General features: G+C 36.8%; 1 protein-coding gene across 1 annotated transcript in view; it reads left to right on the forward strand.

Moving 5' to 3' along the window:
* The window catches only part of LOC149579654 (rhodanese-like domain protein), a 132,962-nt gene that overhangs the window by 14,359 nt on the left and 95,083 nt on the right, over positions 1-23,520 (forward strand). The window contains exon 2 of the mRNA XM_089786385.1: positions 19,853-20,014. Coding sequence (XP_089642511.1) covers positions 19,853-20,014 — 162 coding nt within the window. The remainder of the gene's footprint in view (positions 1-19,852; positions 20,015-23,520) is intronic.

The following is a 23,520-nucleotide window of genomic DNA, read 5'->3' on the forward strand; positions in this document are numbered from 1 at the left end:
TTAGTTTGGGTTGAAGGGGGGGTGTGATAAGCTAAATTTTCTAACTAATATAATGAATTAAAAATAACAAAATAAAACTTTTTTTCAAAGTCACATGAAAGATAATTATAACGACCATAGTATCATCTATGCATGATTATTGTTTTATTTCAATTTATATACATTCAAGTAAAGGAATAACTAATCTAATTGCTTCTTAATCCAATGCAAGAGAAAGAAATCTTAACTATAATATCTATTTACAATACATTATTTAAAAAACGGAAAAATAAATATAAAAGTAGAATACCTGAATTTTGGTTGTCTTGCATATAGACCTTATCCTTGAGTTGTGCAAACCTTGGCTTCCAAAGGAGAGGAAAAGCATTGCGAAGGGCTTAACCTCCCAATCGTGCACCCTTCAATATCCTCACACAATCTCTACTGGGAAAGGTTCTCTCTAGCTTCTATTAGGCTTGGGACACCATTGTCCAACCTCTAAACATCTTGGTGTTAGAGTGTCGACCAAACAACGAACAAGGCTTAGGATACCTTCCATACACCTATCTGCCAAATGCTAGCAACCCTGACCTCTAGTGATCACAACATCAAACTTACCACTAACCTATCTTGGCCAAGGATTTGTGTGGGCACTATGTACCCGATCACCCACTGCTCAACTTGATAACAAGACTTATACAATGGACTAGCATGAGTTGACATGGATTTTAAACATCTTTTATTACTTGCTTATGTTACTGATTGTTCTTTTCTTTATCATACAGGAATAAACCATAGTTCCATGATTGGCATTTCACACCCTTCATCTCGACCATGCTGGTCTTCCTTGATGAATCAGTGGGTGGATGTATAAGCATTTATGATCACAGCCATTGCATCTGCCTGACCTCGGCCATGACATTACAAAAGATAAATAATTCTTGAAATTAATTCTTAATTCATAATGGTGCAATCTCTTATCTTAGAGAATATATGCATATATCTTTGTATAAGCTTGCACTTTGGACATTACTTCAGTTATATATGTTTTTGAAAAGAAATTGCTTACATGTAAAATGCCACAATCTTTCTCGATCTGGAGCAATGTTACTATTCTCATATAATGAAAGAAAACATTAGATCATATGCGATTAAGCTCAAACAATATTAATATTTCTTTCCAATCCAGGCTACAACTACGACCTCATTATATCAAATTAAAAGAATAATATTTTGTAGAAGTATTTTCATCACCTGATTGTAGGTCGCCCCTTGATGTGCTCGATTTGTTCTTGAGCAATGCTGGTAATCACGATCACTGGTTGCTATGTGTAATGCAAAGAAAGTAGCACTCGAATTACTAACACTTGATGCAGGAAGCTCGGCACCGAAATAATAAGTATGAACAAAAACAACGCTTGATTAAGGTTGAAGGACTAGCTACTGCAATGTGGAGATAGCAGTTAGTATGCGTTTGTTGAGAGATATGTGAGACTCGTAGAGTAAAAGAATGTGAAGCAAAATGGAAAGGAAGTATTGCAAGTCGTAAGAGATGGTATTCGCTTTGCCGATGATAAGAATGCTGTTCCAAATGAGCTATGGCACCATAAATCTATGCCTTCTTAGCTGCATGCTCAGTTACGAGCAAGAAAATGTCAAGGTGGTGAGGAGTTACAATACAAGAGGCTATCGACACAAGTATGTGGTAATATTATTAAATTGGCCATCGATTATCATAAGGTCCGATGAAAAATATAATAGAGATATGACCACATAAAGAGATATGACCACATAAAATAAAATAATGAAACTATAGCCAAGGAATAAAAAAACTCAATTAATGTCTCAATATAATATTATCATGCTATACCCACCTATACTTGTGTAATTACGTACACACGCATATACATATGCATGATATTCCAACAACGTATCCAGGTATATGCCATATATATTAAGTGGGAGTATATGTACGTCTTGTTCGAATTTACACATATACATATGCAAGTATATGTAGGTATTATGGCATTATTATTTTAAGACATAACATCATAGGAAGCTCTGGGATCATCCAATTATTAAAGGTAACACATTTTGATTTAATGCTTGGTATTCTTTTTAATAATGCATATTTATTGACCGGGTAGCTCATGGTAATCCATAGTATACTCTTGCTTGCCTAGCCATTTACCCCTTAGCCTTGGTGGTTAGAATTCATACTTGTCAATCCATAGGCTTATTGGTGTCCCTCGCCCAATTCCTCTTTGACAATGCTTCCCCTCCTTTGACGCGCTCCTGCAAAAAAAGAATTCTCCAAGATAATAACATATTCCTCAAAACAAATCTAAATTTCTATTGCAAGTTATCATATTTTTTGAAAAAATGTCATGACTGCTAACCACCATTTCACTTCCCATGATTTTAAGATAACAATATCATAATAACATCACAAGGATTAACTAACGTGTCATCTTCATATGAAATTATAACAAATAACCATTTCACATGATCATATTGATTAACTAATTTTACTAGTCAACAGACTTCACATGAAACCTGAATGACTATATAATTTTTTTAAAATTAGACAAAATTTGGGATGTAACATACCCTCCCCCTTGTGTTTCATTGCCCTTGGTGAATTTCCAAATACACTAGAAAAATAAATAAAATGATCCCATTTATCATTGTATCAGTTTTGAATCAAAATTTGTTCATAGTTCAAGTTTTGTGAAAAAGATGTGGAAGATTTTATTATAATCTTCCCAAGTAGCCTCCTCTTCAGTATACTAGTCCCATTGGACCCTTGAACTGGGTATTATCTCGATTTCGCTAGCGAAGCTTACTCCCCTAGAGTATTTTGAGTGGCTCTATTTTCACCACCCCTGGCTCTCGCACCTATAAGAGATTCTAGTGAATAACATGTTCATGGCTGGTTATATATTTCTTAAGATAAGAAACGTTGAATATATTATGCATTCTGGCAAGGGTTGGAGGTAGGGCGATCCTGTAGGCCACAAGTTTCACAACTTCCAACACCTCAGAGGGTTCTACATATCTTGGGGCTAATTTGGCATTCCTGCCAAACTTGATAGTACTTTTCTGTGGTTTAACTTTTAGGAGAACCTTTTCTCCCATCGAGAATTCCCTAGGAATCCTTTTTGCTCTGCATAAATTTTCTGTCGGTCATTCGCCTCCTTCAGCCTTTGATGGATCTGAACTACTTGTTCCTCCATCTCTACAAGTAGCTCAGTTTGGACAATGATTTTGTCCTCAATTTTGTTCCAACTTATAGAGGTTCTACATTTACGCTCAAAAGGTGCCTTCTTAAGTGCAGACTGATATGAGTTGTTGTAGGCAAAACCAACCAAGGGGAGATAAATCTCCCATTGATATCGTTGATTCATGAAATACACCCTTAAGAGGTCATCTAACACTTGGTTTACCTTTTCTGTCTGTCCATCGGTCTTTGGATGGTAAGCTGAGCTGATGTTTAGCTTTATTCCTAAGGCTGAAAATAAAGTTTGCCAAAATGTGGATGTTATCCTAGCATCTCTGTTAGATATGATCTTTTCTGGGACTTCATGAAGTTGGAAAAGCTCTCACAAACTTGTGAGCTATTTTTGGCACCCCATGTGTTAAATTTGCAGGGATGAAATGTGCTACTTGGTTAGTCGGTCCACAACTACTAGAATGGCATTATGCTTGTTTTGTGTCATGGGTAACCCTTGGATAAAATCCATAATGTTTATTTGCCACTTCCATTTGGGAACTTTGTTCGGTTGTACAATTCGACCGGGTATTGGTGCTCTTCTGTAACCCGTTGGCATTCGAGGCATCCTACCATATATTAACCTGTTTCCTTCTTTATGCCTCTCCAAAAGTACAAAGGTTTTGTCAGCTAGCATCTTGGTACTCCTGGGTGTCCTGAGTAAGGTGCGGCATGCGTTTCCCCCAAAATCATCTTCCGAGTCTCTAGATCCTTAGGTATATACATCCTACCTTTATATCTTAGAGTCCATCTCTTTCTAGTTGGTATCCTTCATACCGGGGATCTTGAGGATAGCTAAGGAGTGCTAGACGAACCTCATTGTAAAAGTAATCTCTTAGCAGACAGTGTAATACTTGTTCCTTGAGCCCAATATTTATTGCTATCATGGCTGGAATATGTCTTCACCGACTTAAGGCATCAACTACTTTATTCTTTTTACCCTTGATATAACTAATCTCATAATTGTAATCTACTAAGAATTCTACCCAACTCCTTTGACGAGCATTAAGGTTGGGCTGGGTGAATAGGTACTTCAATCCATGATGGTCTGCTTTGAGTTCAAATAGTTTCCCAATTAGATAATGTCTCCACATTTGTAGAGCATAGACAATGATTGCTAGCTTCAAGCCATGTGGTCCATAATTTTGTTCATAGTTTTTCAGCTTTCTAGATTCATAAGCAATGAATGACCTAGTCTTCTTGCATTATGACGCCCCTTAGTCCTTCTCCCAATGCATCTGTAATAACCACAAAATGACCCTCAGGATCTGGTACCCTAAATGTCGGTGTAGAAATCAATTTATTCTTTAAGTATTCAAACGTTGCATGACATTTTTCAGATTAGATAAACTTATTCCCTTTCCTTTGTATTGTGGTGACAGGATATGCTATCCTAGAGAAATACCTAACAAATTTCTTGCAAAAGCCTGCCAAACCCATGAAGTTTTTGACTTCTAACACATTCTTAAGCACTGACCATTCTTTGATTGCCTTGATCTTGGCGAGGTGTACTACTATACCCTTGTCTGATATAATATGCCCTCAATACTGGATTTCCTTTTGGTAAAAGGAACACTTAGATAGCTTTTCGTACAAATTATGTTTACATAATCTTTGCAATACTATCTCAAGATATTTTTGGTGCTCTTTTCATTTCAGGAATAGATGAGAATATCATCAATACAAACTAATACAAACTTGTCTAAACAGTCCTAGAATATGCTATTCACGAGATTCATAAAAGCGACTAGGGTGGTAGTTAATCTGAAGAGTAAAATTGTGAACACATAGTGCCCATAAAGGGTTTTGAAAGCGGTTTTATGAATATCCTCTTCCTTAATTTGAGGTTGGTGATAACTTGATCTTTGGTCAATTTTGGAAAATACCGCTGCTCCCCTCATTGGTTGAATTAATCATCTATTCTGGGAAGTGGATATCTGTTCTTGATGGGGACTTTGTTAAGCATTCTATAATCTATGCACATCCTCATGGTTTCATCCTTTTTCTTGACAAATAGCACTGGGGGTCCCCAAGGCGAAACACTTGGTCGGATGAGTTTCTTGTCTAACAAATCCTATAACTAAACTTGTAATTCCATTAGTTCGGTAGTGGTCATTTGTTATGGTGCTCTTGATGTGGGCTATGCCCTAGATACTAGGTCTATGGTGAAATCAAATACCCTAGAAGGGGGTAGGCTAGGAAGTTCCTTTGGAAATACGTCCTGGAAATTCTTAAGATATGGATATTTTCCTTCAAAGTATTCTTTCAGCCTTTCTCTAATCTCCCCATCTTCGAAAATGTAGTCATCGTGATAAGTCATTTCTAAGGGTTCCCTTAGGCCTTCTATCTTTACTGCAAAGATTTCACACCCCTTTCTTCTGCATCTCTTAAGTTGCATGGTTGAGATTTGACGAGGTTTCACTTCATGCATTATTCCTCGAATACTCATAGGGTTTCCTTGGTTGCCTAGACATTCTACTGTCTTTGCAAGACAATCCACCTTTGCTTTGTGCTCATTGAGCCAAGTTATCCCTATGATGATATTATAGGCCCCTAGAGGTGCTATGTACAAATTAACCTCGGTGGAGAAATTTGGGAGTCTACCTGTGCCTCAAACAAACATTGATCTACTCGAGCATTTGACTGGTTTGCATATTCAACAGTCCAGGGTTTGGCCATAAATCCTGTCCTTCTGGGAAATCTACGTGATAATTTTGGGGAGATGAAACATTCAGTGGCTCCATTATCAATTAAAATAGAGATAGGGTTTCCATAAATCTTACCAGGGGTTTCTATAGGGCCCAACTGTTGCTTTGTCTGCCAGTTATTCAAGGCTGCATGTATCTTCTGCTGAAAGACACCCTGTTGAGGAGGTAAAGGAGGTTGAGGTTGCTGGTTAGAGATGCCCTTATTAGGACATTGGTTGGCATGGTGGTCTCCACCACATGCAAAACAACCCTTAGGTGGTCCTTTCCTCTCACTTCCCTTGTTACCACTGCCACTGTTGGAGTTACTTTTAAACTCTTTATTATTGTTCCCCTTGTATTCAATTTTGTTGGGCTTAAAGTTTTTGAAACTCTTTTTATGTGTGTCAGAGTCCGAAGTTTTGGTACTCCAATTTGCCTTCCTTTTGTTATCACAGATAGAATCATCCCTTTTAACTTTGTGTTCTTGTTGGATGACACTCTCAAAAGCTTCCTCCATGGTTCGTTGGGTGAGAACATCAACTACTCCCTCGATCCTATTGTTTAACCTCATGACAATTTTTCTAACCTTCAGGTTCCTATCTTGCTGATATGGGGGAACATACTTTAGGAGATGAGTTAACTTCTCCCAGTACCGGTGTATTGCCAAATCTCCCTATTTAAGATTCCAGAAGTCCAACAACTTGTGGTCATAAAAGGTTTGGGGTAGCCATTTGTTCTTAAAAGTAGAGACAAACTTGTCCTAGGGGACATCAGTATTCTTAAAATTTAGTTCTATCTTGGTGTTTCCCCACCATGTGACCGTTTTTTCTGAGTGGGGATAAATTCCCCAAATTGATTTGGAGGTTTTAGAGAAACTTTTGATCTCGAAGTAATGTTCCATCTAAGTTAACCAAGCCTCAGTGGCTTTGCTAGATTCAGATCCGGAAAATCTAGGGGGTTTTATCTTTTTAATGTCAGTGGACAAACCAATAACTATTTCCTGTTTCTTTTGTTTTTTAGACTTTGTTTTAGGAGGTCTGGTTTCATGTGCACTATGAGCAAGTAACTCTTGCTTAGTTCTAGGAGGGGGAAAGGAGTGGGTATCCTCTTGACCTTGCCCAAGTTAAACTTCTATGGCATTCATACTTTTCTCGATGTTTTCCATCCTAGTTTGAGTTTCCCACAACACTTGGACCAACAAGTCTATGGGGTTTGGAGTAGAATTTTGGGAAACAAAAGTTTGTGGAATGAAATTATGAGGAATGGTCTGTTAGAATGATTTAGAATAACTAAGAGGGGGAGGGGTGAATCAATTATCCTCAGGTCCAGATTTACCAATTAAACTTTTTAACTTATTATACAACTTAGATCTAATATCTAATCAATTTGATCTCTATAACAACTTATCAGTAACATAAACTTGTAGTCCACTGTCCCAATAATAACTAACTTGTAGAATGTAAAACATTATTAGTAAAATATCTCAAATAACATCCACACGAGTAAGACAACATGATTCAACGTGGAAACCCAATTTGAGAAAAACCACTAGTAACATTTCAACAATTTTTCACTCTTCTAAAGTGAGCTTTGTTAGGAGCCAACTTTGTTAAGGTTTCAAAACACATTGTTAGGTGTGACCCTATTAAATGATTTAATCACCCTGTTAGGAGTGGCCTTGTTAGGGACTTAAGAACACTCCATTAGAATGTCATCTTAATTAAAGGATTTACAAATGACTGTTAGTTCAACCTTGATTAAAGGATTTCAATTGATACAATGGTTAGAAAGTAACAACAGGTTGATCTGATAAATACAACTCACTTCGCAAATACAGATCACAATTTGGTTCAACAACTGATTCATTAACTGACCTACATTGTCATCTCCATCATTGATTCACTTGGCAACCCTTCAAGCAATCACTCTTCACCTCAACTCTTCATTGTTCAACTTTCTGCTCAATTTCGTCAATCAATAGAGTCAACAATTGCTCCAACTTATTCTAGGTTAGCCCTTATGCCTCTTTAAATAAATAGCTTTGATCTTTTGCCGCTTAAACACCACCGTTGATCTTAGGTTTAGGTCAGATTCATCGAATCCTTCCATCTTTTCGGTTCCTCCTCCTAGAAACTTCTCAATGTTAAGATTTGAACCCAAGAATCAAAGAAGATAAACAACAATATAAAAGAGATAAAACTAAACCTATAAACACCAGAAATATCTTGGGAAAACCCTTTGAGGAAGGGAAAAACCCAGCCACACAATGAAAATATATCTTTATTGATAATGAAATGTTCAAGTGTACAATATCCTTTGCTTGATGTAAATATATAACAATAGGAGAGACTCTTTACATTATAATTGAAGGTCTCTTGAGATTCCCATAACTCCTATAATTAATAATAACTCTTCAATTATTCATGCTTCAACGCATGTGAATGACACATGTCATTACATTTAATATTACAATTTAAACATTAGTGTCCTTTTCAGCTGAACGTAACAATGACGGTAATAACATTCATGTTTCCAGAGATAAAGATCTCTATTGCAGTTACCATTTTCAACACTCCCTCTTAGCCAAAGAGAGATCTTTAGCTGAACAATCACACAAGACTGCAACCAAAATGTTAATGATGAAATCTCATCCCATATATCCTATAAGATTCATGAAAACCTACAACAATCAATCACATTCATGGAATCGCTCAACATAAAACACTGTAACAATTAATCACATTCATGGAATCACTCAACGTGAAATCCTATAACAATTACTCATATTCATGGGATCACTCAACATGAAACCCTATAACAATTAATCACATTTCACGGAATCACTCAACATGAAACCCTGTAACAGTGAATCAAATTCATGGAATCACTCAACATTAAACCCTGTAACAAATAATCACATTCATGGTATCACTCAACATGAAATCCAACTCCCATCACGGAATCTCTCAATATGATGACATCATGGACTCTCTCAACGTGATGACATCATGGACTCTCTCAACATGATGTTCACTATCGCATAGTGAAAGAGTTATCATAGCTGATTTTATGATCTTGTTTATTCATACAAATAGACATAACAAATAAGACTTAGTTCCATTTAAGTCTTAAAGTTTACAAATACCACAAGCATCACAAGAATATAGGAGAATGTAAGGGGATTCCACAAGTACTCCTTCTTAATTATGAAGCCTCCCTCTGAAGCTAAAATCTCCCTCTAAATATCAACATCTCCCGCTTACTTAAGTCAACCTATGGCCTTTCTTGTTAATCCTGCAATGATGAGAGATAAGAAGAAAATAATTTGTCATAGATACTAATACAGTAGCATACTCCCTATGAGACTGAACTTCTCCCTCTGGTAAATATCTACTCATGATTGTAATCAATATTATCATGTTCATTAATATCTAATCATTAAAAACACCCTGCAATCATGGCGGATAAAATAAAAATAAACATCACAATTTCCATCATATGGAATGCTTATGTCTTTGTGTCTAACAACAAGCAAGTTGATACATACACAAGAGTGCTTTTGTAACCAATGAACTACTTAGGGCATCAATGCTAAGTAAAATAAAGCGTAGCACGATAATACTTATCTCTGGATACACACAAACTTGGTTTGTGAGACCTCCTTGATCTTTTCTTAGTCTTCTTATTTACATGCCCATGCTGCCTACGAGAATGTGACACTCTGCATGTTAGTAAAGAAGCAAGGCATGCTCACATGCGGATATTATCCAGACTGCTATGAGATCCCCTTCTCCATAATCCACTATTAACTTAAATCGATTGATCATCCACAAGAGTCGCGAGACAATCTTAGATATAGATTTGCATGGATTCAATATTGTCTCCCACGATATCCCCATAAATCACTCGGAGACCTCCAAGAGTCTTAACATGGGAAAAAATAAAGGGGCGTTAGTTATAAAGGAGAAGCCGTTATGAAGTAACAAAACAAATTGACTAGAAATGATGCTGACACAAACTTGATAAGTAGAGTGGCCTTCTGACTCACCTCTGTTTTCGAAAAGATAGAAATATATTGACGTGAAATTTCATTCTATAAAAAAAATTTACTTTGGAGATGTTACCAGCATACTCTTCAATAATCAAGGATGAGAAAAATGCTTCCAACAAACAATAGTGCAAACTCGATGCTCAATAATCATGATACAAAGAAACGCTACAGATATAAAAACCAATTGGAGAGAAAATAATGCTCAACCTCACATGCAAAGAAAACCATGAGACACTATGGGTGATAAAAAGCGAGCAAAACAGAGTGATCATAAATGAAAGAGAAATGACACGACAAATATAAAGTTTGACGTTAAAACAAAAGTGACACAACAGGTGAAGCAATGACATTCCTTACTGGATCGACTTGCCCACCTTATCAAAGTCACTTGATAGGGCTCAAAATGATGGGAAACTCTACAATGATCTTAAAAAGAAGATTTCGTGCTGAAGAAGATAAAACTAATATAATTAACAAAAGATTTGATGCCCCTAATATAAGGTGCAAGCGACCCAAGCATAATATTAAAAAAATAAAAATTATATAATTCAGGTACGAAGGCTAATAGCAGAAAATTGTGAAACAAAGTCAAGTACATGCAAGCATCAAATTGACTTAGACTTCAAAAATGAAAACTTCCAAGAACTTGACAAGAGGGGCAATAAGAGAATTGAAAAAAAAAACTGAACAAAAGCAACAAACAACTTCTCATGCACAAATCATGTGAAACAGTTGTGAGACATTCCAAAGGGAAATCATGGCAAACATAAAACTTTACACATAAGTTAGAACAAATAGCCATAATAGAAAGACTCAAAATAGATATGATCATAACCATAGCTCGAACGACAATCATTAGAAGAAGACTCCCTCATGCTGATATCAAACCATGCTCTAATACCATGTTAAGATTTGAACCTAGGAATTATAGAAGATAAACAACATAATGAAATAGATAAAACTAAACCTATAAACACTAGAAATATCCTGATAAAACTAAACCTATAAACACTAGAAATATCCTGGGAAATATTATGTTTTCATACATATGCTTAGGAAGAGAGAAGATTCAGTTATTTGCTCAAAACAATTTAAATGCAAAATGCCATTTATTTTATTACAAAATAGAATATATTTTCTTGTTGCAAATGCAAGCAATCTTATTTACAAAATTTCCTCTTTTGAGGATATAATAAAATAGCTTAACATAGATCTTTTTAAGGAAATTGGACACCCTATTTCTGGGTATTATGTCTGTTTCCTTCCTTAGGCATATCCTACCCTTACAAGGTTTATGGTAAATCATGAGTGGATTTGTTTTCTTGGCATTCCATGCCTCATTGAGTTTGGCTATTTAAATTGCCTTCTTGGCAAGAGTCCATTTGACTCTCTCCTTAATTCGGAGCAAAGCATGGGCTAATGTTTTGTCATGCTTGGGTATGAAGCAGAGGGAGTAGTTGTACTTTGGCTTGTTCTTAATTAGATAGCAGAAGACAAGGTCGCGTGGTTTCTTTTGAGGAGTAATCCGAGTGTACATCCTATTTTTTCATTTAACACTGCATTTTTAGTCTTTTAGCTGGGATAGTGATAAGCCCAAGGTTCATTGCCAAACCCAGTGTTCTGATACTATATGTAACAAGCTAAATTTTCTAACTAATTTAATGAATTAAAAATAACAAAATAAGACTTTTTCAAAGTCACATGAAAGATAGTTATAATGACCATAGTATCATCTACGCATGATTATTGTTTCATTTCAATTTATATACATTCAAGTAAATGAATAACTGATCTAATTGCTTCTTAATCCAATGAAAGAGAAACAAATCTTAATTATAATATCTATCTACAATACATAATTTAAAAATGCGAAAAAATAAATATAAAAGTAAAATACCCGAATTTCAGTTGTCTTGCATATAGACCTTATCCTTGAGTTGTGCAAGCCTTGGCTTTTGGAGGAGAGGAGAAGCATTTTAAAGGGTTTAACCTCCCAACCGCAGACCCTTAATTATCCCCACACAATCTCTACAGAGAAGGATCCTCCCTACCCTAGGATTAGGCTTGGGCCACCACCATTTAGCCTTGAGCATCCTGTTGTTAGAGTGTCAGCTAATCAACCAACTAAGCTTAGCATACCTTCCATACACCTATCTGCCAACTGCTAGCAACCCTAACCTCTAGTGATCACAACAAGAAGCATGCCACTAACTTACCTTGGCCAAGTATTTGTGTGTGCACTATGTACCCATGACCTATTGCTTGACTTGACAACAAGACTTATACAATGGACTACTATGAGCTGACACTAATTTTAAACATCTTTTTTTACTTGTTTATGTTATTGATTGTTCTTTTCTTTATCGTGCAGGAATAAACCATAGTTATATGATTGCCATTTCACACCCTTCATCTTGACCATGCTGGTCTTCCTTGATGAATCACTTGGTAGATGTATAAGCATTTATGATCACAACCATTGCATCTACTCGACTTGGGCCATGGCATTACAAAAGATAAATAATTTTTGAAATTTATTCTTGATTCATAATGATGCGGTCTCTTATCTCAAAGAATATATTGCAGATACCTCTCTATAAGCTCACACGTTGGACATTACTTCAATTAACTATGATTCTAAAAAGAAATTGCTTACATGAAAAATGCCACAATCTTGCTCCATCTGGAGCAATCCTACTATTGTCATATAATGAAAGAAAATATTAGATCATATTGGATCAAGTTGTAACAATTTTAATATTTCTTTCCAATCCAGGATACAACTACGACCTCACTATATTGATTTAAAAGAATAAAATTCACCAGAGGTATTTTCTTGACTTGACTGTAGCCTGTCTCTTGATGTGCTTGATTTGTTCTTGAGCAATGTTGGTAATCACAGTCATTGGTTGCTATGTGTAATGCAAAGAAAGTAGCAATCGATTTATTGACGCCTGATGTAGGAAGATTGGTACCAAAATAATAAATATGAACTAAAACAATGCCTGATTAAGGTGGAAGCACTATCTACAACAATGTGGAGATAGCAACTAGTATGCGTTTGTTGAGAGATGTGTGGGACTCGCAAAAGAAAAAAATGTGAAGCCAAATGGTAAGAAAGTATTGTAGGTCGTAAGAGATGGTATTCGCTTTGTCGATGATAAGAATGTTGTTCCAAATGAGCTCGCACCATAAATCTTTGCCTTGCATGCTTAGTCACAAGCAAGAAAATGTGAATGTGGCGAGGAGTACAGTGCAAGTGGCCATCAGCACAAGTATTCAGTAATATTATAAAATTAGCCACCAATTATCATAAGGCTCGATGAAAAATATAATAGAGATAATGGCCGCCCAAAATTAAATAATGAAACTATGGCCAAGGAGTAAAAATAACTCAATTTGTGTTTGAATATAATATTATCATGCTATACCCACCTATACTTGTGTATGTACATACACATCTATATACATATGCGTGATAATCCAACGTATCAAGGTATATGTCATATATATTAAGTGGGCATCTAAGTACGTCTCATATCATATTTATTTATACATATATATATATATATGTGTGTGTGTGTGTGTGTGTGTGTGTGTGTGTGTGTCTATACATATGCAAGCATATGTAAATATTATGGTATTATTATATTAAGACATAACAACATCACATGAAGCTTTGAGATCATCCAATTATGTAAGTTAACACATTTTAATTTAATGTTTAGTGATCTTTTTAATAATGCATATTTATTGACCGGGTAGCTCATGGTAATCTACAGTATACTCTTGCTTGCCTAGCCGTTTACCCCTTAGCCTTGGTGGTTAGAATTCATACCCGTTGACCCGTAGGCGGATTGGTGTTCCTTGCCCAATTTCTCGCTGGCAATGCCCCCCCCTCGATGTGCTCCTACAAAAAGGGAATTCTCGACAATAGTACCATATTCGTCAAAATAAATCAAAATTACTATAATAAGTTATCATTTTTTTATTATAAAACATCATAACAGCTAACTACCATTTCACTTAACATGAATTTATAACGAATAACCAACATTGCCATGATTCCAAGATACTAATAATCATAATAACATCATAATAATTAACTAAAATGTCATTTTCACATGAAATTATAATGAATAAACTTTTCACATGATCAACTAATTTTACTAGTGATTTGACTTCACATGAAACCTCAATGACTATATGAACATTTTTAAATTAGGCAAAATTTGGGATGTAACAAGGGGGGTTGGGAGGGTGAAGGGGCAACACCCCTGTTGCTGAGATCAAATTAGAACCTTCAAATTTTCTCGATATTTTCCATTTCTCCTTTGCAAACTTTCATTCAATTATCAATTACTATCTCCCTTCTACGTCCTGCCATCTTTTTACTTCATACAATTCCCATTTGTATTACCTTGTCTTGCTTCACAATGCTATGGTTTCTATTGCGATTGCCTTCTCTAATAGTGCTTCTCATGGGGCCTGTTTTAGGGTTTCGTAGCTAGTTCTCACCATCTTCTTTTAAGCCCTTAGCTCCCTTCTACACGTGCTAACCTTTTATCTCGATTGCCAAACTCCCCTCCCAAGTGTACAAACTTCCTTTTTCACTATATGAGTGACTTCAGGTGTATTGGCCCCACATGTATCAACCTTTTTTTTGTTGGTATCGTTGTTGTTACATCAAAAACTTGAGCTATCAATGAATGTCACAATAGCGAGAGACAAGGATCAACAGGAGGTAGTTAAGCACATGTCACATCTCCATTGGTCTATGCTGAATGGTACCTTCACCTAGATGGAATGAAGGCACCAACCTCGCAACAGTTTCCACCGTATGGTCTGTGTGAAATGTATGAATGATATGGAGATTTCTGTCGTAGAGGCTGGATTATGGGTTACTATCTTAGGTTTTGTTGTATAGGTTTGGAGCCCTCTACCTTAATGGTGAACGGTTAGACGAGCTTCTGCTGCTCTTCCTTGTTGTGTATGGGTTTGAGCTTCTATATGCAGTACGAGTGTACTAGCTATTGTATGGATTGTTGTTCTTCTTTGTGCCGTACGAGAAATACCCATGCTTTGCATTACTTTTGCTCCTTTGTTTGTCTTTGTATAAAATCTCGTGTCGGCTGTACAGAGTATACGAGTTGGGTAGGAGTTGTACGACTTGGTGATAACTTTCTCTGGTATTTGGTACGAGTTGTGTAGTTTTCTATCTTGTTACTAGGATTCCATCTTTATGCTTAGTATAGACCCTTATGCGATGGTTATGTTTTTTTTCGGCCTCTAGTGTGGACCCTTTATACGCTTTTGGTGGGGTTATCTTGCTCCACATTTTAATGAGGATTGGTTCTCCTTTGGTCCTTTTTCTATTTACAAGTTTCTTTTTACATACTTTTCCCCAATTTCTCCTTTTCAATTTTAGTATTCCTAAAAAAACATTTAAATTTTTTTCCATACCTTGATTGAATACTTCGGTTTTGAGTTTCTTCGTGTGCTCGTGTTTCCTTTTTGAATCTCTCTTCTTTATCCTGAACATTTACCTTCGGGTCTTCCTTTTTTCCTAATTTCATTTGTTTTTACTTGGTTCCTTGTATTTCACTTCCTCGTCCTTCTTGAACTGATGGGCAAGAGTGTCATTCATGCTGGCTACCCCTCCTTGTACTTATAATTTGTCAAGTATATATCCCCATCTCCATATATTTCTGTAATTCCAACATGTGGCAATTAGGTTGGAATAACTCATAATCCTCCATCATGCAGTGGAATAATCCATTAAGGGAGTTGGTTTCATCTTCCGAGCAACTTCCTAATCTTAGGACACACTCGTCATTTGGCTCTATCCCTCCATTCTCGTCGTACTCCCCCTCCTCTGATTCAAAGTCAGATGCCAACTCTTGACTTATTGTTTGATTTTTGAGGTTAATGATGTATTTCTTCCCTTCGCTCTCAATGGATAGTATGTTTTCCTAGTTTCGGTTGGCTTTTGTTGATGAACCAACCTCTATCAAGGAGGGCGTTGAAGTCCTTCCTCTCGAGAGTAATGACCTTGAAGTCAAGAAAAAATTGTTGTGTTGCCATGATCACTTTCTGAGCCATGAGTGTCCTAGTGGCTTTATGCCATCTTGGTTTGCTCCTACTAAATGGAATATTGGCGACCAAAGTATTGGTTTACCAATGCCTTCCCTTGTCTCTTTCAAGAGTGCATTTACTCTCGATCCTCCATCCACAATGGTATTGGTGAGTGTGTGTCCAATGATCTCCATTTTGACTACAACAGGGGTCCTTCCTACCCCAATTGTGAGCAACATTTGTTCGGTTGGCACAAGGTCCTCTTGGGTGTTCCTCCTCTCTCCATCATTCGTGTTCTTGCCCTTCCCTTGGCTGCCATTGGTGTCTTCCACGTTGGAAACTACCACTTCCAATTATGACAATGTTTCTAGTAGGTTTGCTATCCGTACTAGTACAATGGCTTGCAACATTTGTTTTATGTTGTTAGCCTCAGATGTTGACCTAGTTGGGGTACTTGTGACCTCATGGATTTGTTTGTGTTCTTTTTCCATTACCATCTACATTTCCCTTCTAGCTTCCTTCAACCTTTCCTTCTTAGTGTGTGGATTTGCGTATGTGGCTTTCTTGGTTTGGGACTTGGTGATTGCCAAAACTTCCTCTGTTAGATTTTTTATTGCTATCAAGTTCACGACTTTGCGCTTAGGGCAATCAACATCTTCATGGTTCCCCGACCCACACCATTTGCATAACATGCTTTTCTCACTTTGATTGCTTTGCCATTCTCATGCGAAGTGTCCCCATTCATTGGATCTCCTGCATTGAAGCGTCAATCACTCCCTTGCATCGTATTTGACGTGGTTGTGTAGTGTATTGTTGTTGCTATTATTGCCTCCATGCCTATTGTTTTGATAGCCTCCCGAGGAGGCATTTGAGGTGGTGGCTCTTGGCAGTGTGATAGGCGAGGTGACTTGTTTGGCTATTAGGAGTACTTGGCTACTCCTTACTTTTAAATTGTACAGACACTCTTTCAATGGGTGTCCTAGTACTTGACAAATGTCATAGAATGATTTTTTGGGATAGTTGACTCTTGAATGCCCTTCATTCTTGCACTTAATAGACCATATTTTCTTGTTTTCTTTTATCTCTTTTTCCATCCTCATTTCCTTCATCATCCTTAACATGTCCTTATGGAGTGCCTAGATCGTTCGTGACTCACCATTATTGTCACCATCCAAGGTGTCACCATCACTTACCCTCTTTTTGCCTCGTGATGTCTTGTTCTCACTTTCAATATCCATCTTTCTATTGCATGCCTTTGTGTACGAGGATGGCGGTACTACCTTCATCTCCTTTCGGATAAATGGTGTTAAACCCTCTATAATTCATCTCTACTTTAGATCATCTGCCGATTGGCTTTCCAATTTGCTGATTAGTTCCTTCAACCTATTAGGCCTAAATTGTCTCATTCTTCCCTTGCTACATATTGCATATCTCGAGTACTATTTCGTTGTCATTGTGGAGGAGCTTGAACTTTTCTTGGAAGGCTTATTTCAAATCCTTCCACATTGTTGTATCCCTTGCTAGAAGGTCTATATACCAATCGATTGCTGTGCCCCTCAAGGTGGTGGGAAATGCTTTACAACAATAGTCCTTGTCCTCTTGTCGTCCTGCTTTCTAGATGGTCACATACGTTTTATAGTGGCATAGAGGATCTTCTGATCTATTGCCACTAAATTTAGACAACTTTTGCTTGTTCGAGGTGTTTTCCATTTGCCACATATCATAGGTATCATTATTAGACTTTAGTGAGTTGGTTCCTCCTCTGCACCCCTATGCGTCTTCGACACCTTTGACTACCGTATCTTCGAAAACGCATGGGTCTTCTACCCCTCCACCTTTGTCATTTATGTCTTGGTTGCCTTCTTCGTAGTGGTGTCTATACTCTCTTTTCCTTGGAGTCTCTGGTTTTGTTCTCCCTATCCTTATGTTCGATATAGCAAGGCTCCCTATTTTCCGTAAGGTGTTGTCGAAGAGGTCCGCCACATCCCCTTTGAATTCTTTTCGCTCTTCTCCTTCCTTTGAGTACTCAGATGGTTCTGATGGTGAGAGGTTTCTTTCCTTGCTATCTCTCCCTCCTGTCTCCATGATATACTTTGGAAGGATAATTCTTGTGTACTATCCTTCCACTTCTGATGGGTCAATGTTTGGATGTTTTGACTCTGGGTGGAAGGGCTAAAATAGTTTTCTTCCTCTTGTAGCAATTGTTGTTATCTTCGTCTCTAGTCTTGGATTCTAAGTGATCTTTGTAGGGTAATTTCTACTTCCTTCTCAATTTGCGCTTCATCTCTGGTCTTGGATTCTAAGTGATCTCTGTAGGGTAATTTCTACTTCCTTCTCCATTTGCGCTTCATCTTTAGTATGCCTTTTGTCTTTGTTTGGTAGGAGGGAGGGGCATTAGTTTTTGGAATTGCCAGGTGCACCACGCTTACTGGTGTCTTGGGGTTCCTCCTCCCTAGATTCCTCTCTTCGTATTATTTTGGTATATGCTGTCTCTATTGTTCTCCTTCTACTTCTTCTCGTTGCCTTTCGACTTCCACCAGTGTGCTTGCCAGTAGCCATAGAATGCTTCCTAGGAGATCATACATTGCGTCATTTGCCATGAGTTTGACACATAACATTTTAGTGGGAAGAGCCCTCTGCTTTTCCTCCCACTATACCTACTCATCCACTGCTATGTTCCACTCTTGAACAAGGTAATCTATCAATTGATCCTACCTGGTAACTTCCTCTTCCTCGATGTCACTATCAATTATCAGTACTTGCTTGTCGAAAGTACGACCCATTATGCTTCCATCCTTCCACTCGTCACCGTCCCAACCTCCAAGCTCGAACTTTAGGCAACGGTGCCAAAAATGTTATATGCCAAATGTGAATGAGATATTACCACAATAATCATTTACCAATATTATATAACAAGTACCTTAATAACAAAGGGACAATAGAATAGTACCACACAACACATTCAAATGGCAGAATATTATTCTCATTGATTATACAAGAGTATTATATAAAAACATAATAATTCCCTACCCTCACTTGTTCTGGATTCCATACAAATAGAATCGATAGTGTTGGTTAAGTTTCCAACTGTCTCCAACTGACAACACAACTGACACCCCTTCGGAACAATATTTTAGTAACTAACAAAAGTCTTGTTTAACTATTCATGGTATAATTGCCACCTATAAAGATGAAGAACATATAAAGTGATGTGGTAGGAGAGAATCGCTACTCTGCCTGCAACTGGGAATAGGGGAAGTTTCCTTTACAATTTTACTTGAAAGAAACTAGAGAAGATGCCTATGATACTCATCTTTACCATCTTCAGCAGCCTCTGCTTCCTTGTCTTCCATTCCCTGAACCCTTGAAATCGTAACAGCAGCTTGCAAAAATCCATCCCATACTTGTCTTGTGATTCTCTTCTTTTAGGAGTTGGATTGTTACTGGTGTGTTTCAACAGTGGATGGGATGTTCAACGCAAAAGACATCCTATTTCTCTAAAAGTTTATTCAATTAATGATTAGATCTTTTATTTATATTAGTATTTTTCTTTCATGGAGTCTCAAATATACTTTATTTTATATATTTTTGCCATTTTAGATTCCTGAACTTCAATAGTATATGCAACTTGATATGTTTCCAGTGAGGCTATGATTTAGGCATTTTGGGATGTATATTTCAGGCCATTTACTTGCAAATAATATACCTATTAATATTTGCATGATTTTGTTAAATCCTTCATTGTTTGCTCCATTACTAATTTTCTAATTTACACCTTGTTTTGTTTAGGTGGGAGGAAAAATGACATCATTGGAGAAACATATTGTGGCTGTTAGTTTGAATGCATTATTTAAAGGCTGTGACTTCAAACTTGCCTCCTGCCAAGGTCAATTAGACGAACGGATTGCGAAGGAATGTGGTTTCACCTCTCTTTCAGTACGAGCTGTAAAGGTAATAAGCAGAAGTGCATCTATTGTAGATCTACAAAGACTTTTTAAGTTGAGCAACTTTTGTATTTTGATAGGTGGGCTATGGTCACGGAGCTTTTGCTTAGCATATTAAGTATTGGCATAAGTATTCATTAAAAAGGTACTGCTATGGTTGAATACCACTGTAAATATGTATGAAATATAATACTTTTTGTTCAAATTCTGGAATTACATCTAAAAAAGGATATGGTTGGTGTTAACATTCATTAAAAAAGTACTACTATGGATGAATGCTACTATACATTTATAAGATATATATATATATATATATTTGAACACTGGAATTACAATTAAAAAAGGACAAGAAAGCTTACAAGACAATTCATCAGTCAGGCAGTATAGCAATGGTACTACTATGGATGAATGCTACTATACATTTGTAAGATATATATATATATATATATATATATATATTTGAACACTGGAATTACAATTAAAAAAGGACAAGAAAGCTTACAAGACAATTCATCAGTCAGGCGGTATAGCAATGCAGAAGAGGGAAGCTCTAATTGACAGTAGGGAAATTTTTGTAGAGCAAGGTAAAGAGAATCTGAAACAAAAATGAGGGAACATTCCAAAACCTTTTCAGTTGGAATACATAGTTTTCTGAAGACCAAAAAGAGCATACATGTTTATTCAGTTATTTTACTTGAGATGTGGGAAGAGGCAAGGGTCAATTCTTCCCAAGTAGCTCCACAAAATTCCTACAATCAGCCAGAAACCAAAGGATAGTGGGGAATGGTATAGGGGTTCGTTACTTCCACAAACAATTCTAATTTCTGGTAAAGAAGTTTCTAGAGGAAACACCTGTATAGGATCAATTGAAAGACAGAATACTAGAAATGAAAACCCCCCTAGGCGGCTCCTTAAAAGTGGAGGGTGCTATTGTATTCTGCGTAATCTTTTGGGAGACTTTTGAAAAATCTCGTATTGAAAATGATATTTGTGATAGTATTCAGAAGAAAGCACTTTACATCTTTTTAAGAAAAATACATAGCTTTGGACAGAAAGCCAACTCTAGAAGAGATAAAGAAGTTCTTTGATGTGTAGACATGGAATAAAAAATGACTCAAAATAAAAATGCAGAGAAAACCTGATTATTTTCCTAAATAGTAATAAACCATGGATTCATCCACAGATTGCAAAGCTTCATTTGTGGCTAAGTGCTAAGAAGTTGCTTGAATGACACCAACTTTTGGTTATTAAAATGATAGACGTCAATGCTAGTTGAGGACATCCTTGTAAACAGTTGAAAATTGCTGTAAAGGTGAAAAAGCAGCCATAATATCCTGACTGGGGAGTAGAGGAACCTTGTAGGATGTTGAAGACTATAGCTGGAATAGAGATCTTTACCTTTGATATTGCTATATGTTGAAATTGAGAAAATGTCTCTGTATTGAGTCAGCCGCTACAAAAGAGATTTATGATGATATTTCCAAGAGAGCACAACATGGCATCCAAGGTGTGCTAGGTGTCTGTGCTAGGTGTCTCCGTCTAAATATTTGACATTATATTATATAAAGAGACTTGCATCATTCAAAGAGACAAGCGTTTAGAAATATGAAGGAACTCCCATTTGAATTGAAGAGACTTTTAGTAATGATATAAGAGTCTATCTATCTATCTATCTATCTATCTATATATATATGATTTCTTTGTGTGATATGGTATTCAATTGAAAGCATTATACTGACATTTTATTATTTAATAATAAAGGAATTTTCTTGGTGTGGCTGGGTTTTTCCCCTCAAGTTGGAGGGTTTCCTTAGGGTAAATTGTTGTGTCTTTTTGTGCCCTTGTTCTTAATTTTGGTTATTGCTGTTTATCTTTATTTTTGAGCAAAACATTAACATGGTATCAAAGCTAGGTTAAATGACAACAAATAAGGAAATTCTCTTGTTCTCTAGTTCGTATTTGTTGCAGATTGAATAAGTATTTTGTAGGTAACATGTAAGTGTTGAATGAAATATATAGCTGTGAAAGAGATCTTGCATACTTGAGACTATGACATTTAAGCTCTCAGAAATTTCTCTGCAACTATGGTCTTTCTGCCTTAGATTTTTATCTGCACTCTTTGTGATGTTCTTTATGGCTCTGCTCATGTCTCTATTGGAGTTTTTATTGTTACGATTATCTTCATATTTTCTAGCGTTTTTCTTGGTCTTCTATGTTCATTTTATAGCTAGTATCTTCGTCAAATGCATACCTCTTCTTTGTCATGGTCTCTTCTGTCAACTCTTCTTTCGGTTCCAAGTATGACACTGACTTGGCATAAGTTATGCATGTGTTACTACACTCTAATTTTATATAACTTGAACTTGTGTCAATATTTTCCGACGACTCATGGTCGTTAGTTTTTAGCATTGCTAGCATCTTTTCATTAATCATCGTCGATTCTCTTTTTCAGCGGTTGTCTTCATCACCGAGTGTATTGTCTTCTTTGTTGCCATTAATGTTTTTATTATTCCTTCATAGTAATCATACATGATCAGAGGTGCTATGCTCGAATCTTCGAGTGTCTCCGAGTGTTACAATTCTCTGATACTGAATTGAGGAAGGTGGATTGTATATGTAGAGGGGCTTTCTCGCTGGCCCACAAGTATCCTGCCGCTCTCCACAGTCTTATACTACTTTTTTCAGGTGTGGTTATCCTATTTTGGAATGCTTTGCTTAGCTGGTGTTGAAGTGGCTTGGCTATTTTTGAAGTCACTGGATGATCTGGCCAAGTTAGGGTTTGGTTTGAGTTTTGGGCTGTGTTCAATGAGAGGCTGAAATGAGGGTTTTGGTCTTTTGAAGGAGTTGTTTGCCTTCTTGTCTAGCGTGTGGCTCTATTGATTATGTAAAAGGAAAAGAGCCGCTGGTTTAGAGTCCATTTAGAAAACATTCATTGTGCCATGGTCTTGAAATTACTGATACTTTTGAGTGCAAGGTTTTTTGGACGAGTTAACCTACAAATATTGTGTCTTGATTAGACTTTGTTTTAAACTTGTTGCAATTTCAGGGTTGTGGCCATTTTCTTGCAGGATTCTCAGTTATTAATGGAAATTTGTACATATTGGATCTTACAAAATACTTTGTCGGAGAAGAAGTCTCCTTCTCGCTAGGGAATTGACACAGGTGCTGGAGTTGAAAGCGATTGCAGCATTACAGGCTTGTTTGCGGATAGATATTCTTGGAAGGTAAACCATCTAAAGGCTAGTATTTTGTACAAATGATACACCTTAAAACAACTTTGGCGGTGTCTCTCTCTTTGTTGAGGTAGAGTTTAAGAGATAGAAACATGGGGATAGCTAAGGACAATTTGCACGAGTGATCATGAAGGCTGGGCACAACCAAATATCTTCTTGCTTGATGAAGCAACAGTTGTCACACGACACTTGGACCCAAAAAGATGGACCAAAGCTGAGAGAGAACCACAGCTGATTGCGTGAATTTAGCTGAATTAACCCTCAGAGGAGCTAAGGACAA

The sequence above is a fragment of the Cupressus sempervirens genome, chromosome 1 (genome assembly GCF_028749045.1).
Source record: "Cupressus sempervirens isolate cs-2001-9-10 chromosome 1, ASM2874904v1, whole genome shotgun sequence".
Lineage (NCBI taxonomy): Eukaryota > Viridiplantae > Streptophyta > Pinopsida > Cupressales > Cupressaceae > Cupressus > Cupressus sempervirens.